The sequence below is a fragment of the Dendrobates tinctorius genome, unplaced genomic scaffold, assembly GCF_039654945.1.
Source record: "Dendrobates tinctorius isolate UK_male_01 unplaced genomic scaffold, ASM3965494v1 ptg000081l, whole genome shotgun sequence".
Lineage (NCBI taxonomy): Eukaryota > Metazoa > Chordata > Amphibia > Anura > Dendrobatidae > Dendrobates > Dendrobates tinctorius.
In genome coordinates this window covers 12308571-12326433 of record NW_027361749.1, presented here as the reverse complement: position 1 = coordinate 12326433, position 17863 = coordinate 12308571, and the positions used below count along the sequence as shown (strand labels likewise).

General features: G+C 44.1%; 1 protein-coding gene across 3 annotated transcripts in view; it reads right to left on the bottom strand.

The window, feature by feature from the left end:
• SPIDR (scaffold protein involved in DNA repair) overlaps nt 1-9146 on the bottom strand; it is a 787075-nt gene extending 777929 nt beyond the window's left edge. Inside the window, exon 1 of one of the 3 annotated variants that reach the window (XM_073583752.1) lies at nt 8981-9146. In XM_073583752.1, the coding sequence (XP_073439853.1) occupies nt 8981-8995 (15 nt within the window). In that variant the 5' untranslated portion in view covers nt 8996-9146. The remainder of the gene's footprint in view (nt 1-8980) is intronic. The other 2 variants (XM_073583754.1, XM_073583753.1) reach the window with 2 other exon arrangements.
• Nucleotides 9147-17863: the final 8717 nt, after the last annotated feature.

Below are 17863 nucleotides of genomic sequence, written 5' to 3'. Positions count from 1 at the left end.
AAATCACAGAGATACAGCACACAAAAAACTTAATAAATAACATTTCCCACATGTTTACTTTACATCAGCACAATTTTGGAACCAAAATTTTTTTTTCGTTAGGAAGTTATAAGGGTTAAAAGTTGACCAGCGATTTCTCATTTTTACAACACCATTTTATTTTTACAGACCACATCACATTTGAAGCCACTTTGAGGGGTCTATATGATAGAAAATACCCAAAAGTGACACCATTCTAAAAACTGCACCCCTTAAGGTGCTCAAAACCACATTCAAGAAGTTTATTAACCCTTTAGGTGTGTCACAGGAATTTTTTTGAATATTTAAAAAAAAATGAACATCTAACTTTTTTTCACAAAACAAATACTTCAGGTTCAATTTTTTTTATTTTACCAAGGGTAACAGGAGAAATTGGACTGCAAGTTATTGTGCAATTTGTCCTGAGTACGCCGATACCTGATATGTGGGGGGGAACGACTGTTTCGGCGCATGGCAGAGCTCAGAATGGAAGGAACGCCGATTGACTTTTTCAATGCAAAATTGGCTGGAATTCAGATCGGACGCCATGTCACGTTTGGAGAGTCCCTGATGTACCTAAACAGTGGAAACCCCCTACAAGTGACCCCATTTTGGAAACTAGACCCCCCAAGGAACTTATCTAGATATGTGGTGAGAACTTTGAACCCACAAGGGCTTTACAGAAGTTTATAACGTACAGCGGTACAATTAAAAAATCATATTTTTTCCACAAAAATGATCTTTTCACCCCAATTTTTATTTTCCCAAGGGTAACAGGACCCTAAAAGTTATTGTGCAATTTGTCCTGAGTACGCTAATACTCCACATGTGGGGGTAAACCACTATTTGGGCGCATGGCAGAGCTTGGAAGGGAAGCAGCGCCATTTGACGTTTTTGGCTGGAATTGAGATCGGACATCATGTCGCGAATGGAAAACCCCTGATGTACCAAAACAGTGGAAACCCCCCACAAATGACACCGTTTTGGAAACTAGACCCCCTAAGGAACTTATCTAGATGTGTGGTGAGCACTTTGAACCCCCAAGGGCTTCACAGAAGTTTATAATGCCCGGGCATAAAAAAAAAAAAAAAAAAAAAATCGCATTTTTTCCACAAACAAAATCAATTAGTCCCAAATTTTTTCATTTTCCCAAGGGTAACAGGAGAAATTGGACCCCAAAAGTTGTTGTCCAATTTGTCCTGAGTACGCTGACACCCCATATGTGGGAGAAAACGACTGTATGGACACACGTCGGGGCTCGGAAGGGAAGCAGTGACGTTTTGGAATGCAGACTTTGATGGAATGGTCTACGGGTGTCATGTGCGTTTGGAGAGCCCCTGATGTACCTAAACTATTGAAACTCCCCACAAGTGACCCCATTTTGGACACTAGACCCTCCACGGAACTTATCTAGATGTGTCGTGAGCACTTTGAACCCCCAAGTGCTTCACAGAAGTTTATAACGCTCGGACGTGAAAATAAGAAAATCATTTTTTTCCACAAAAATGATATTTTTGCCCCCAATTTTTTATTTTCCTAAGGGTAACAGGAGAAATTGGACCCCAAAAATTGTTTTGCAATTTGTCCTGAGTAGGCTGATACCCTACATGTGGGGGTAAAACACTGTTTGGGAGCATGGCAGAGCTTGGAAGGGAAGGAGCACCATTTGACTTTTTCAACTCAGAATTGGCTGGAATTGAGATCAGACGCCATGTTGCATTTGGAGAGCCCCTCATGTGCCCAAACAGTGGAAACCCCCAATTCTAACTCCAACCCGAACCCCAACACACCCCTAACCCTAATCTCAGCCCTAACCCTAACCCTAGCCCTAACCCTACCCCTAACGGAAAAATGGAAATAAATACATTTTTTTTATTTTATTATTTTTCCCTAACTAAGGGGGTGATAACGGGGGGTTTGATTTACTATTTATGGCGGTTTTTATGTTTGGCAGCTGTCGCACGCTAAAAGACGCTTTTTATTGTAAAAATAGTTTTTGCATCACCACATATTGAGAGCTATAATTTTTCCGTATTTTGACCCACCGAGTCATGTGAGGTCTTATTTTTTGCGGGACGAGTTGACGTTTTTATTGGTACCATTTTTGGGCACGTGACATTTTTTGATCGCTTTTTATTCCGATTTTTGGAACGCAGAATGAACAAAAACCAGCGTTTCATGAACTTCTTTTGGGGGGGTGCGTTTACACCGTTCCGCGTGCGGTAAAATTGATAAAGCGGTTTTATTCTTTGGGTCAGTACGGTTACAGCGATACCTCATTTAGGTCGTTTTTTTGTTTTGTCGGTTTTATGTAATGAAAACTATTTTATATAAAAAATAATTATTTTTGCATCGCTTTATTCTGCGAGCTATAACTTTTTTATTTTTTCGCTGATGATGCTGTGTGGTGGCTCGTTTTTTGCGGGACAAGATGACGTTTTCAGCGGTACCATGGATATTTATATGCGTCTTTTTGATTGCGCGTTATTACACTTTTTGTTTGGCGGTTTGATAATAAATCATTATTTTTTACTTCGTTTTTTATTTTTTAAGGGGTTCGCTAAAGGGGTTAACTAATGGGACAGTTTTATAGGGCGGGTCGTTACGGACGCGGCGATACCTAATATGTGTACTTTTATTGTTTTTTTTTTATTTCCAATAAATGGATTTATTTGGGGGAATATTTTTTTTTTTTTTCTAATTTATTTGGCGTTTTTTTTTTTTTTTTTTTTACACTTTATTAACCCCTTCACAACCTTTGACGCCACGTAGGTGTCATGAAAAGTCGTGCCAGAACGACCCATGACGCCTATGTGGCGTCATGACTTTAAAGCCCCCCTGCAGGTTGGGTGACCTAGGTCACTGAAAGGTCACCCGACCCGCAGATACAGGGGGCTTTGTTCTTCGCCACAGGGGGCGTGGCTTCGCCCCCACATGGCTACGATCGCTCTGATTGGCTGTTAAAAGTGAAACAGCCAATCAGAGCGATAGTAATATTTCATCAATGAAAATTGATGAAATATTACAATCCAGCCATGGCCGATGCTGCTGTAGCATCGGACATGGCTGGAGACACCGATTCCACCACCCCCCCACCGGCGATCGCCCCCCCCCCCCGCAACTGAATGACAGCGGCGATCTGCCGCCGCTGTCATCATCTGCCCCCCTCCCATTCCCTCTGCTCCCCGCCAGCTTCCGATAACCCCCTCACCCCATCTCACCTCCCCCGGCACCTTCTAAGTCCCCCTGTCGCTCCCGGTGTCCGGCGGGTCCGGTTCATGGGCGCCGCCATCTTGAAAATGGCGGGCGCATGCGCAGTGCGCCCGCCCGAATCTGCCAGCTGCAGATTCCATTCTTTCATTTTGATCACTCTCACAGTGATCAAAAAGAAAGAAAAAGTAAATAAACCCCCCGATTATCAACCCCATAGGTAGGCACAACTAATAAAGTAAAGAAAATATTTTTATTTTTCCATTAGGGTTAGGGTTGAAAAGAGGGTTAGGGTTGAAAAGAGGGTTAGGGTTAGGGTTGGAAAGAGGGTTAGGGTTGGAAAGAGGGTTAGGGTTGGAATTAGGGTTAGGGTTGGAATTGGAATTAGGGTTAGGGTTGGAATTGGAATTAGGGTTAGGGTTGGAATTAGGATTAGAATTAGGGTTAGGGTTGGAATTAGGATTAGCATTGGAATTAGGGTTAGGCTTGTGGTTAGGGATGTGTTAGGGTTAGGGCTGTGGTTAGGGGTGTGTTGGGGTTAGGGTTGGAGTTAGAATTGAGGGGTTTCCACTGTTTAGGCACATCAGGGGGTCTCCAAACGCGACATGGTGCAACCATTGATTCCAGCCAATTTTGCGTTCAAAAAGTCAAACGGTGCACCCTCCCTTCCAAGCCCTGACATGTGCCCAAACAGTGGTTTACCCCAACATATGGGGTATCAGCATACTCAGGAAAAATTGCGCAACAACTTTTGGGGACTAATTTCCTGTGTTACCCTTGGTAAAATAAAAAATTGGGGGCTAAAAAATTATTTTTGTGGAAAAAAATGATTTTTTCATTTTCACGTCTCTGCATTATAAACTTCTGTGAAGCACTTGGGGGTTCAAAGTGCTCACAACACATCTTACATACATTCCTTGGAAGGTCTAGTTTCCAAAATGGGGTCACTTGTGGGGGGTTTCCACTGTTTAGGCACATCAGGGGCTCTGCAAACGTAATTACGACCGCAGACTATTCCATCAAAGTCTGCATTTCAAAACGTCACTACTTCCATTCCGAGCCCTGACGTGTGCCCAAACAATGGTTCCCCCCCACATATGGGGTACCAGCGTACTCAGGACAAACTGGACAACAACTTTTGGGGTCCAATTTCTCCTGTTACCCTTGTGAAAATAAAAAATTGAGAGCTAAAAAAATCATTTTTTGAGGAAAAAAAAATTATTTTTTATTTTCATGGCTCTGCGTTATAATCTTCTGTGAAGCACTTGGGGGTTCGGTGTGCTCACTACACATCTAGGCAACTTCCTTATGGGGTATAGTTTCCAAAATGGGGTCACTTGTGGGGGGTTTCAACAGTTTAGGTACATCAAGGGCTCTGCAAATGTAACATGACGCCCACAGACCATGCCATCAAAGTCAGCATTTCAAAATGTCACTACTTCCCTTCCGAGCCCTGACGTGTACCCATACAGTGGTTTTCCCCCCACATATGGGGTATCAGCGTACTCAGGACAAACTGTACAACAACTTTCGGGGTCCAATTTCTCCTGTTACCCTTGTGAAAATAAAAAATTGAGAGCTAAAAAATCATTTTTTGAGGAAAAAAAATTATTTTTTATTTTCATGGCTCTGCGTTATAATCTTCTGTGAAGCACTTGGGGGTTCAGTGTGCTCACCACACATTTAGGCAACTTCCTTATGGGGTTTAGTTTCCAAAATGGGGTCACTTGTGGGGGGTTTCCACAGTTTAGGTACATCAAGGGCTCTGCAAATGTAACATGATGCCCGCAGACCATGCCATCAAAGTCAGCATTTCAAAATGTCACTACTTCCCTTCCGAGCCCTGACGTGTGCCCAAACAGTGGTTCCCCCCCACATATGGGGTACCAGCGTACTCAGGACAAACTGTACAACAACTTTTGGGGTCCAATTCATCCTGTTACTGTTGTGGAAAAAAATTGCGGGCTAAAAATCTTTTTTTTTTTTTGAGGAAAAAAAATGATTTTTTATTTTCACGGCTCTGCGTTATAAACTTCTGTGAAGCACTTGGGGGTTCAAGGTGCTCACCACACATCTAGATAAGTTCCTTGGGGGGTCTAGTTTCCAAAATGAGGTCACATGCCGGGGGTTTCTACTGTTTAGGCACACAGGGGCTCTGCAAATGTAACATGACACCCTCAGACCATGCCATCAAAGTCAGCATTTCAAAATGTCACTACCTCCCTGCTGAGCCCCGACGTGTGCCCAAACAGTTGTCCCCCCCCACATATGGGGTACCAGTGTACTCAGGACTAACTGTACAACAACTTTTGGGGTCCAATTTATCCTGGTACCCCTGTGAAAATAAAAAAATTGCGGACTAAAAATATTTTTTTTAAGAAAAAAAAATTTTTTTTATTTTCACGGCTCTGCGTTATAAACTTCTGTGAAGCACCTGGGGGTTCAAAGTGCTCACTATGCATCTAGATAAGTTCCTTAGGGGGTCTAGTTTCCATACTGGGGTCATTTGTGGGGGAGCTCCAAAGTTTAGGCACACAGGGGCTCTCCAAACACGACATGGTGTCCGCTAACAATTGGAGCTAATTTTCATTTCAAAAAGTCAAATGGCACTCCTTCCCTTCTGAGCCCTGCCGTGCGCACAAACAGTGGTTCCCCCCACATATGGGGTACCAGCGTACTCAGGACAAACTGGACAACAACTTTTGTGGTCCAATTTCTCCTGTTACCCTTGTGAAAATAAAAAATAGCGTGCTAAAAAATCTTTTTTGAGGAAAAAAAATGATTTTTTATTTTCACTGCTCTACGTTATAAACTTTTGTGAAGCACTTGGGGGTTCAAAGTGCTCCCTACACATCTAGATAAGTTCCTTAAGGGGTCTAGTTTCCAAAATGGTGTCACTTGTGGGGGAGCGCCAATGTTTAGGTACACAGGGGCTCTCCAAACGCGACATGGTGTCCGATAACGATTGGAGCGAATTTTCCATTCAAAAAGTCAAATAGCGCTCCTTCACTTACGGACCCTGCCGTGCGCCCAAAGAGTGGTTTATGACCACATATAAGGTATCTGTGCACTCAGGAGAAATTGCCCAACACATTTTAGGATCCATTTTATCCTGTTGCCCATGTGAAAATGAAAAAACTGAGACCAAAAGAAAATTTTTGTGAAAAAAAAGTACTTTTTTTTTTTACCGATCAATTTGTGAAGCACCTGGGGGGTTCAAAGTGATCACTATGCATGTAGATAAGTTCCTTGGGGGGTCTAGTTTCCAAAATGGGGTCACTTGTGGGGAAGCTCCAGTGCTTAGGCGCACAGCGACTCTCCAAACGCGACATGGCAAGCGCTAAATATTCCAGCATATTTTCCATTCAAAAAGTCAAATGTGCTCCTTCCCTTCCGAGCCCTGCCGTGCGCCCAAACAGTGGTTTATGACCACATATGAGGTATCAGTGTACTCAGGAGAAATTGCCCAACAAATTTTAGGATCCATTTTATCCTGTAGCCCATGTGAAAATGAAAAAAATTAATGATAAATGAAAATTTGTGGTGCAAAAAAATAAAATGTCCATTTTTTCCTTCCACGTTGCTTTAGTTCCTGTGAAGCACCTGAAGGGTTAATAATCTCCTAGAATGTAGTTTTGAGTAGCTTGAGGGGTGCAGTTTTTAGAATGGTGTCACTTTTGGGTATTTTCTGCCATATAGACCCCTCAAAGTGACTTCAAATGTGAGGTGGTCCCTAAAAAAAATGGTTTTGTAAATATTGTTGTAAAAATGAGAAATCGCTGGTCAACTTTTAACCCTTATAACTTCCTAACAAAAAAAAAAAATGTTTCCAAAATTGTGCTGATGTAAAGTAGACATGTGGGAAATGTTATTTAGTAACTATTTTGTGTCACATCACTCTCTGGTTTAACAGAATAAAAATTAAAAATTTGAAAATTGCGAAATTTTCAAAATTTTCGCCAAATTTCTGTTTTTTTCACAAATAAACGCAAAAATTATCGACCTAAGTTTACCACTAACATGAAGCCCAATATGTCACGAAAAAACAATCTCAGAATCGCTAAGATGCGTTGAAGTGTTCCAGAGTTATCACCTCATAAAGGGACACTGGTCAGAATTGCAAAAAATGGCCAGGTCATTAAGGTCAAAATAGGCTGGGTCATGAAGGGGTTAAATAGTCCCAGGTTGGACTTCACTGTCCTGTGACAGATTGCTGATCTGTCACATCACAGATCACTGTGACAGATCAGCGATCTGCCACAGGCAGTGCAGAGGGCTTCCTCATGCCTGCGCTTTGCAGGCACTGAGGAAGCCAGCTTCCTGCAGGCGCCCGAAGGCCCCCGTCGCCATCTTGGATTCGGGGGCCTGCAGGAAAGGAGCCCCCGCAGCAGCGCTGCACATTGCGCTGCCGTGGGGGGCTCAGGAAAGCACAGAGGGAGCCCCCTCCCTGCCGATGCTTCCCTTTAACCCCCGGTACACCGCGATCATGTTTGATCGCGGTGTGCAAGGGGTTAACGTGTCAGGGGCAGTCCGTGACCACCCCTGACACATTGTGCCGGGTGTCAGCTGTGATAATCAGCTGACACCCGGCCGCGATTAGCGGCACTCACCACGTGGGCGCCGCTGATCGCGGTAGACGTACTATCCCGTCCATGGGCATAGGGGCCCGGGTCCCATGGACGGGATAGTACGTCCGATGTCAGGAAGGGGTTAATGAGCTGTATAAGGACAAATATCAAAAGACTGACCATCACTTCCTAACAGAAATCAGGTGTGTACAGGTGCTTACTAAGAGTAGCCATCTCCATATATATCAAAACTATGTTGCATTCTGTACCAAACATGAAAAAAATTATATTTTAATTGCATTACTGCTCTAGAAATTAGGAAAAATTGAGAATACAGTATAAATTGGCTAATTCATGTGTACCTGGCATCTGCGATAATGCGATTCTCGTTGCTGGGACCTATCCTGTGGATACTCCTCTCATTAAGGATCCTCAGAAGTTAGGATCCTGCTGTACCCGGCTGATGGGTACACAAGAATTGGCCAATTTATGCGCTAAGTGGTCTCAATTTTTCATATTTTCTAGTGCAATACTCAATACTCAAATTTCTTTAATGTTTGCATGCTATAGCGCTACAGAATGCTACTTTAATTTGTTGACTAGAAGGGCAGATGGACCTCATAGACAATGGGCCATGTGACAAGCCTGCAGCAATACTGGAGAAAAAACACAAAGCCATCAGCTTCCCCAGAGCCAACCAGGTACTATAATAATAGCCATTTATAGGACTGACCAAATGTGCCGATAGCAACCCCACGCTCAGATCATCAGCAGGAGCAGCTGCACAATGTAAGTCTACACACTGTGATTTGTAATTTACTATTTTGTAGGTTTTTTCTCTTAAATTAAAATAGAAATCAGAATTTTGGCAAATGTGAGGTAAAGGAGGGGAACGATCAGAGACATTGTACCAGCCTGCAGGGCCGATCCTGAGAGGCAGCGGCCACCATGGACCCATGGCTCTGTCCCCACCAAACACACGGCAGCCAATGTATGCAGGCGTTTGTGGTAGTCTTCTGATGTGCACCTGGTGCTTGGAACCAGTGCAAACATTGCTGTACTAAGACACAGCAACTCCTGGCAGGATGCCACCGAGGAGTGTGCACGCTGCGCGCAACAGGGAATATACCGAAGTAAACAGCGCGCTACACACATGACGGCGGAAGTAACCACAGAAGCGTTACCTTCCCCTGTGGCATCGCGACCACACGGACAGCGCTGCAATATGACCCTTCCGCCCTCCCGTACTCCCGGGTCACACAACAAGCCGTCGCTCTTGCTCTCTGGCGCGCTTATCCAGTACCCACTTCTGATTGGTCACCCGCCGTTGGGAACTCGCCAATAGGAATGTGGGAATATAATTCGGTTTGCGGCTGCGCGAAGCTTGACGTCGTGAAGTGATGTAGCGTGTGACGCTCAGCTTAGCACTCGTAGCAGCCGGGCTCAGTTTATTTTTGCACACATGGGGGCAGCACAGAGCACACAGCCGGCTCTGCTACTTCTATATTGTGTAGGCATGTCATATAAAAACCTGCAATGTATAAACCTGCCTTACGCTCCACCCTCCATGTATAAACCAGCTATGTATAAACATGCCATCTATAAACCAGCTGTGTATAAACCTGCCATGTATAAACCAGCTATGTATAAACCTGCCATACATTACACCTTCCATGTATATGGGTCGCCCTCCCAGGGCTGTGGGGTACTCGGTACCGGGCTGGTCTCTCAGAGGGCGGTATCACAGCAGCGGTGACCCAGTCCGTGGCCCTGGGCGCCCATATAAAAGGGAGTTGAGAGATAGGTATAAAGTTTGTGAGTGGATGATTCGTGAGTCGTGACGCCACCTGTGATGTTCGGCAATGAAGGTGTTAAGCCGACGCTGCAGACAGATCCTCTGGGACAGATGGTGTGGTGCAGCAATGATGGTGTAGCCCTTCACAGGCAGGGCTGTAGTCCCAGGGTAGTGTAGATAGGTGTTGGGGAAGAGGGTGCAGTGTCTGGCACAGAAATGTAGCAGTGCTAAAGATGTTGCAGGAAGAAGGCAAGGACACAACAGGGTGTAGTTTCTTTACCTTTACTTTGCTTGGTAAATGCAGTCCAGGGTCCAGATTACAGATGGTACAGGAGCTGGCTAGCCTGGAAGCAACTCAGGAATCTCTCTATCAGATGGGTTGTGTAGTCTCCTTCCTAGCGCTTACTTGAGGGACATCCAGTACTGTGTAACACTGAAGTTCCTCCTTCTTGTTTCCTTTTAGATCTACCTCGTATGGCAGACAGCTGTAGCCTTCTATCTCTCTTGGCGCACCCGTCGCTGTTGTGCCTCCGAGTCTTAGGTGGGAATAGAGCATTTACAGCTTCCTATTCCTCTGGTTTCTGTTGCAGGACCTTCAGTATCCTTACAACCTTGGAGACCAGGCTCCAGATCATGCGCTATCACTAGGAGTGAGCTCTCTATTCTCCGCTCAACCTCCAGCTTCTCTTTCCACGTCTACACATGTTGCCCTCCTCACACTAACTAATTTCCCCTCCTGGCCCTCAGAGCGCATTCCTCCCCCAATTCTGGTTCAGAGCTCCCTCTGCTGGCCTGGAGTGGGAACTGTGTTGTATGTTATGGTTAACTGCCAGAGAGACCCTTCATTGCTTCCAAGCCTGACATCACCCTCCCTGGAGGAAGGCAATGCCAGTGTGGCGACCATACTCCTGGGGGCGCCACATATAAACCTGCTCTGTATACACCTACCATGTATAAACCTGCCATACACTGCACCCTCCATGTATAAACCTGCCCTGTATACACCTACCAAGTATAAACCTGCCATACTCCGCACCCTCCATGTATAAACCTGCCATACGCTGCACCATCTATGTATAAACCTGCCATACGCTGCACCCTCTATGAATAAAAATGCTGTGTATAAACCTGCCACGTATAAACCTGGCATACGCTGCACCTTCCATGTACCGGGGGTTATAATGATCTATTCGTTAGATAGTGACACTACACTGCAGCGCTAGTCAGAGATTCTCCATCTCAAGTGCACAAGCCAATCTCATGGGAAGCTGTCAGTATGTTTTTGAAGTGTGGCCGGGGTCACACTTCTGAGAAACTCGGACAAGTCTCGTGTCTCAATACCCGGCACTGCCGCCGGCACTCGTGACCGGAGTGTGCAGCTGCATGTATTTCTATGCAGCTGAGTACTCCAGTCTGAGTGCTGGCGGCAGTGCCGGGTAGTGATACCCGAGACTCGTCCGAGTTTCTCGCAGATCTGACCCCGGCCTAAGTCACAGGAACATTACACCATACAAATTCCACGCAGATGGTAAAGGGAACCTGTTCCCAGAGTCAATCTGCCCAAACCCAAACTGTAAGAATCGGACACTGGGTGCACAACTGCAGCGATGGATGTGTGGCATTTTCTACTGAACGCTGCGGTGCATGTGTAAGGGGAGGCCAGGACTGTAGGCGTGACCAGAGACACTGAAGCATCTGTGTCCCGACCTTCCCTCACAGAAAACGGTAAAACTGTATTCCACTTCTCAGCGTTCCTGCGCCTCCAGTTTCAGGTCCCCCTGGGCATTTCTCAGGCGGCGATGGCCCCTCTTCCAGGCGACCCCCAGTAATGGAGACACAGTCCAGGATAAATTGAACATTCTCTTTACTTAGAACAGGGGGGGAATCTTTTTTCTGCCAAGGGCCATTTGGATATTTTTACCATCCTTCGGGGGCCGTTTAAACTCCGCCCACAAATTACATCCTGACTCTGGCACTTGTGTCAGGACGTAATCTTTCATTGCATGCCCTTCTGTGTTCATTAGTGAACACTGCGTGTGTGTGCTAACAGAGCAAGAAGAAATTAATGAGTTTGTGGCAATCAAAATACAGCTCCCTGCCCAAGAATGCAGTCCCTGAGAATCTGCCTGGGGGCCTGATAAAAGGTCATCGAGGGCCGTAAATGGCCCTGGGGCCTGAGGTTCCCCATCCCTGACTTAGAACTTCACACGTTACATCCACAGTTGGCAAATCATGGAAATCACTTGTCTCGTCATCTCTCCCTACTTCGCTGACGCTTCTGTGCGTCACACGTCCGGACCAGCCCATCTTAGACTGCTCCCCAGATCCTTCCTGGTCAAACCTCACCATGATGACAATTCCTTCTGCCTGTTTCACCCCAGACTCTAAATCATCAGCCACCCGGTTTGGTTGTCTCTGTAAAAGCAACCGGCCCGTCTGTACCGTTCTTGTCAAAGCTCCAACTTCCTTCAACTCCTCACTCCAACTGACTCCTACAATAAAAGGCGTCAGCTCAGGCTATGCATCGCCACATCTTTCTTCTCCTGTACTGGCCCACTGCAATGATGCTCAGTGGCCATGGATAACGTGGGCTGCAGCTATTTGGTGTTGCGTGGCTGCTGAGCCATCCGGGGCCTACAGCCCATGTGATCACTTCGGGCACCTTGGCCCCATCTGAACTAACTTCTTTTCTTCACTATCCTTAACTCCCGGCAGCCCCTCCTACACTTAACCCTCTATACACTAGCTGTAACCTATTCTAACCATGCACACTAGTATGCCCCCATCTAGTGGCCCACAAAGAAACTACACTTACCCTTATCTATGAGAGCTATAATACTAAGGTGCCCCCCTATAATGTCCAAAGGGTGCACTTCACTTTCCCTAACTGTACATGAGCCACGGGAAACATTACATTAACACCTTTACCCCCAAGGGTGGTTTGCACGTTCATGACCGGGACAATTTTTACAATTGTCCCTTTATGTGGTAATAACTCTGAAACGCTTCCATGGATCCCGATGAGTCTGACATTGTTTTCTCGTGACATATTGTACTTCATGCTAGTGGTAAAATTTAATTCATATAACTTGCGTTTATTTGTGAAAAAAATGGAAATTTGGTGAAAATTTTGAAAATTTCGCAATTTTCCAACTTTGAATTTGTATGCCCTTAAATCACAGAGATACGGCACACAAAAAACTTAAACTTAATAAGTAACATTTCCCACATGTTTACTTTACATCAGCACAATTTTGGAACCAAATTTTTTTTTTGTTAGGAAGTTATAAGGGTTAAAAGTTGACCAGCGATTTCTCATTTTTGCAACACCATTTTATTTTTATGGACCACGTCACATTTGAAGCCACTTTGAGGGGTCTATATGATAGAAAATACCCAAAAGTGACACCATTCTAAAAACTGCACCCCTTAAGGTGCTCAAAACCATATTCAAGAAGTTTATTAACCCTTCAGGTGCTTCACAGGAATTTTTTGAATATTTAAAAAAAATGAACATTTAACTTTTTTTCACAAAAAAATACTTCAGGTTCATTTTTTTTATTTTACCAAGGGTAACAGGAGAAATTGGACTGCAAAAGTTATTGTGCAGTTTGTCCTGAGTACGCTTATACCTGATATGTGGGGGGGAACCACTGTTTCGGCGCATGGCAGAGCTCAGAAGGGAAGGAGCGCCGTTTGACTTTTTCAATGCAAAATTGGCTGGAATTCAGATCGCACGCCATGTCACGTTTGGAGAGCCCCTGATGTACCTAAACAGTGGAAACCTCCCACAAGTGACCCCATTTTGGAAACTAGATCCCCCAAGGAACTTATCTAGATATGTGGTGAGAACTTTGAACCCACAAGGACTTCACAGAAGTTTATAACGTACAGCGGTACAATTAAAAAATATTTTTTCCACAAAAATGATCTTTTCACCCCCAATTTTTATTTTCCCAAGGGTAACAGGACCCTAAAAGTTATTGTGCAATTTGTCCTGAGTATGCTCATACCCCATATGTGGGTGTAAATGACTATTTGGGCGCATGGCAGAGCTCGGAAGGGAAGCAGCGCCATTTGACTTTTTTGGCTGGAATTGAGATCGGACACCATGTCGCGATTGGAAAACCCCTAATGTACCAAAACAGTGGAAACCCCCCACAAATGACACTACTTTGGAAACTAGACCCCCCAAGGAACTTATCTAGATGTGTGGTGAGAACTTTGAACCCCCAAGGGCTTCACAGAAGTATATAACGTACAGCCGTACAATTAAAAAATCATATTTTTTCCACAAAAATGATCTTTTCACCCTCAATTCTTATTTTTCCAAGGGTAAAAGGACCCTAAAAGTTATTGTGCAATTTGTCCTGAGTACGCTGATACCCCACATGTGGGGGTAAACCACTATTTGGGCGCATGGCAGAGCTCGGATGGAAGCAGCGCCATTTGACGTTTTTGGCTGGAATTGAGATCGGACACCATGTCGCGTTTGGAAAGCCCCTGATGTACCAAAACAGTGAAAAACCCCCCACAAATGCCACCATTTTGGAAACTAGACCCCCCAAGGAACTTATCTAGATGTGTGGTGAGCACTTTTAACCCCCCAGTGCTTCACAGAAGTTTATAACGCCCGTGCGTGAAAATAAAAAAAATCATGTTTTTTCCACAAACATGATCTTTTAGTCACCAATTTTTTTATTTTCCCAAGGGTACCAGGAGAAATTGGACCCCAAAAGTTGTTGTCCAATTTGTCCTGAGTACCCTGATACCCCATATGTGGAGGAAAACTACTGTATGGGCACACGTCAGGGCTCGGAAGGGAAGTAGTGACGTTTTGGAATGCAGACTTTGATGGAATGGTCTGCGGGTGTCATGTTGCTTTTGGAGAGCCCCTGATGTACCTAAACAATGGAAACCCCCCACAATGACCCCATTTTGGAAACTAGACCCCCTAATGAACTTATCTAGATGTGTGGTGAGCACTTTGAACCCCCCAGTGCTTCACAGAAGTTTATAACGACGAGCGTGAAAATAAAAAAATCATATTTTTTCAACAAACATGATCTTTAAGTCCCCATTTTTTTATTTTCCTAAGGGTAACAGGAGAAATTGGACCCCAAAAGTTGTCCAATTTGTCCTGAGTACGCTGATACCCCATGTGTGGGAGAAAACTACTGTATGGGCACACGTTGGGGCTCGGAAGGGAAGAAGTGACGTTTTGGAATGCAGACTTTGATGGAATGCTCTGCGGGTGTCATGTTGCCTTTGGAGAGCCCCTAATGTACCTAAACAGTGAAAAACCCCCACAAATGACACCATTTTGGAAACTAGACCCCCTAAGGAACTTATCTAGATGTGTGGTGAACACTTTGAACCCCCAAGTGCTTCACAGAGGTTTATAACGCCCGGCCGTGAAAATTAAAAAAAATCATTTTTTTCCACAAAAATGATATTCTTGCCCCCAATTTTTTATTTTCCTAAGGGTTATAGTAGAAATTGGACCCCAAAAGTTGTTTTGCAATTTGTCCTGAGTAGGCTGATACCTCATATGTGGGGGTAAAACACTGTTTGGGCGCATGGCAGAGCTTGGAAGGGAAGTAGCACCATTTGACTTTTTCAACGCAGAATTGGCTGGAATTGAGATCAGACGCCATGTTGTATTTGGAGAGCACCTGATGTTCCCAAACAGTGGAAACCCCCCAATTATAACTCCAACCCTAACTCCAACACAACCGTAACCCTAATCTCAGCCCTAACTCTAGCCCTAACCCTAGCCCTAACCCTAGCCCAAAACCTAATGGGAAAATGGAAATAAATACATTTTCTCTTAATTTTATTACTTTTCCCTAACTAAGGGGGTGACAAAGGGGGGTTTGATTTACTATTTATAGCGGGTTTTTATTTTTGGCAGCTGTCGCACGCTAAAAGACGCTTTTTGTTGTAAAAATAGTTTTTGCATCAACACATATTGAGAGCTATAATTTTTCCATATTTTGACCCACAGAGTCATGTGAGGTCTTATTTTTTGTGGGACGAGTTGACGTTTTTAATGGTATCATTTTCGGGCACATGACATCTTTTGATCGCTTTTTATTCCGATTTTTGGGGCGCAGAATGAACAAAAACCAGCGTTTCATGAATTTCTTTTGGGGGGTGCGTTTACACCATTCCGCCTGTGGTAAAATTGATAAAGCGTTTTTATTCTTCGGGTCAGTATGGTTACAGCGATACCTCATTTAGGTTTTTTTTATGTTTTGGTGCTTTTTATGCAATGAAAACTATTTTATATAAAAAATAATTATTTTTGCATCGCTTTATTCTGCGAGCTATAACTTTTTTATTTTTTTGCTGATGATGCTGTATGGCAGCTCTTTTTTTGCGGGACAAGATGATGTTTTCAGTGGTACCATGGATATTTATATGCGTCTTTTTGTTTGCGCGTTATTGCACTTTGTTCGGCGGTATGATAATAAATCATTATTTTTTGCTTCATTTTTTATTTTTATTTTTTAATGGGTTCGCTAAAGGGGTTAACTAATGGGCCAGTTTTATAGAGCGGGTCGTTACGGACGCGGCGATACCAAATATGTGTACTTTTATTGTTTTGTTTTGTTTTTTATTTCCAAAAAATGAATTTATTAGGGAATTTTTTTTTTTTTGTTTATGTAGCAATTTTTTAAAAATTATTTTTACACTTTTTTTAACTTTATTACATTGTCCCAGGTGGGACATAACTGTCATGTGACAGATCGCTGATCTGTCACATCACAGATCACTGTGACAGATCAGCGATCTGTCACAGGCAGTACAGAGGGCTTCCTCGTGCCTGCGCTTTGCAGGCACTGAGGAAGCCGGCTCCTTGCAGGCCCCCGAAGGTCCACGCCACCATCTTGGATTCGGGGACCTGCAGGGATGGAGCCCCCCTCAGCAGCGCTGCACATTGCGCTGCTGTGGGGGGCTCAGGGAAGCACGGAGGGAGCCCCCTACTCCCGATGCCTCCGTAAACCCCCGGTACACCGCGATCGCGTTTGATCGCGGTGTGCAAGGGGTTAACGTGTCGGGGGTGGTCCGTGACATTGTGCCGGGTGTCAGCTGGGATAATCAGCTGACACCCGGCCGCGATCAGTGGCTCTCACCACATGGGCGCCGCTGATCGCTGTGACGTACTATCCCGTCCCTGAGAATTAAGTCCCAGGGCACATGGACGGGATAGTACGTCACATGACAGAAAGGAGATAAAGGAACACAACATAATATACATAGTCCTACAGAGAATGGTAACACATGTATGAATGTGGCAGTACCATAAATGTGAGCGACAATACATATTGTTATGTAGCAGTACTACAAATATAGACATTACTCACATTAGCACATGTTAACATCAACACACTGAGAACAATTAGAGGAAGGGGAGCAAGGAGGTAATTCTATCCCACCCCCTTACACATGCAATGAAGATTACATTATGACACTGGCCAGTGCTAATATCGGGACGCACTTTGTGGGCAGAGTTCGTGTGCATTGTGCTCCCTTCCTATACAGTCATGGCCGAAAGAGTTGGCACACTTGAAATTGTTCTAGAAAATTAAGTATTTCTCACAGAAAATTATTTTGCTTTGTTCTACACGTTTGTTTCCTTTGTGTGTATTGGAACAACACAAAAACACAAAGGAAAAAAATCTAATTGGATGTAATTTTACACAAAATTCCAAAACTGGGCAGGACAAGATTGTTGCACCTTTCAAAAATTATGGATAAACAACTTTGTTTCAAGCATGTTATGCTCGTCCAGCTCATTTGTGGCAAGTAACAGGTGTGGGCAATATGAAAATCACTCCTGGAACATGATAAAAAAGGGAGACGTTGACTCAATCTTTGCATTGTGTATCTGTGTGTCTCACAAGAAGCAGAGAGAACAGAAAGAGAAGAGAACTGTCTGAGACTTGTTAGCCAAAATTGTTTAAAAATATCAACAATCTCAAGGTTAGCAGTCCATTTCTAGAGATCTTGATGTTCCTTTGTCCACGATGTAAGAGGGTGAGATAGAATTACCTCCTTGCTTCCCTTTCTCTAATTGTCTTTGATCTGTTGTTGTTTGCATATTGCTAATGTCTATGATGAATGCTTGCGATACTGCTACATAGGAACATGTATTACCGCTCACCTTCTTGGTACTGCCACATTTGTATATGTGTTATCATGCTTTGGAGACTGCTTTTCTTGGTGGTATACTATATATAATGTAAAGTGATGTATATTGATATTC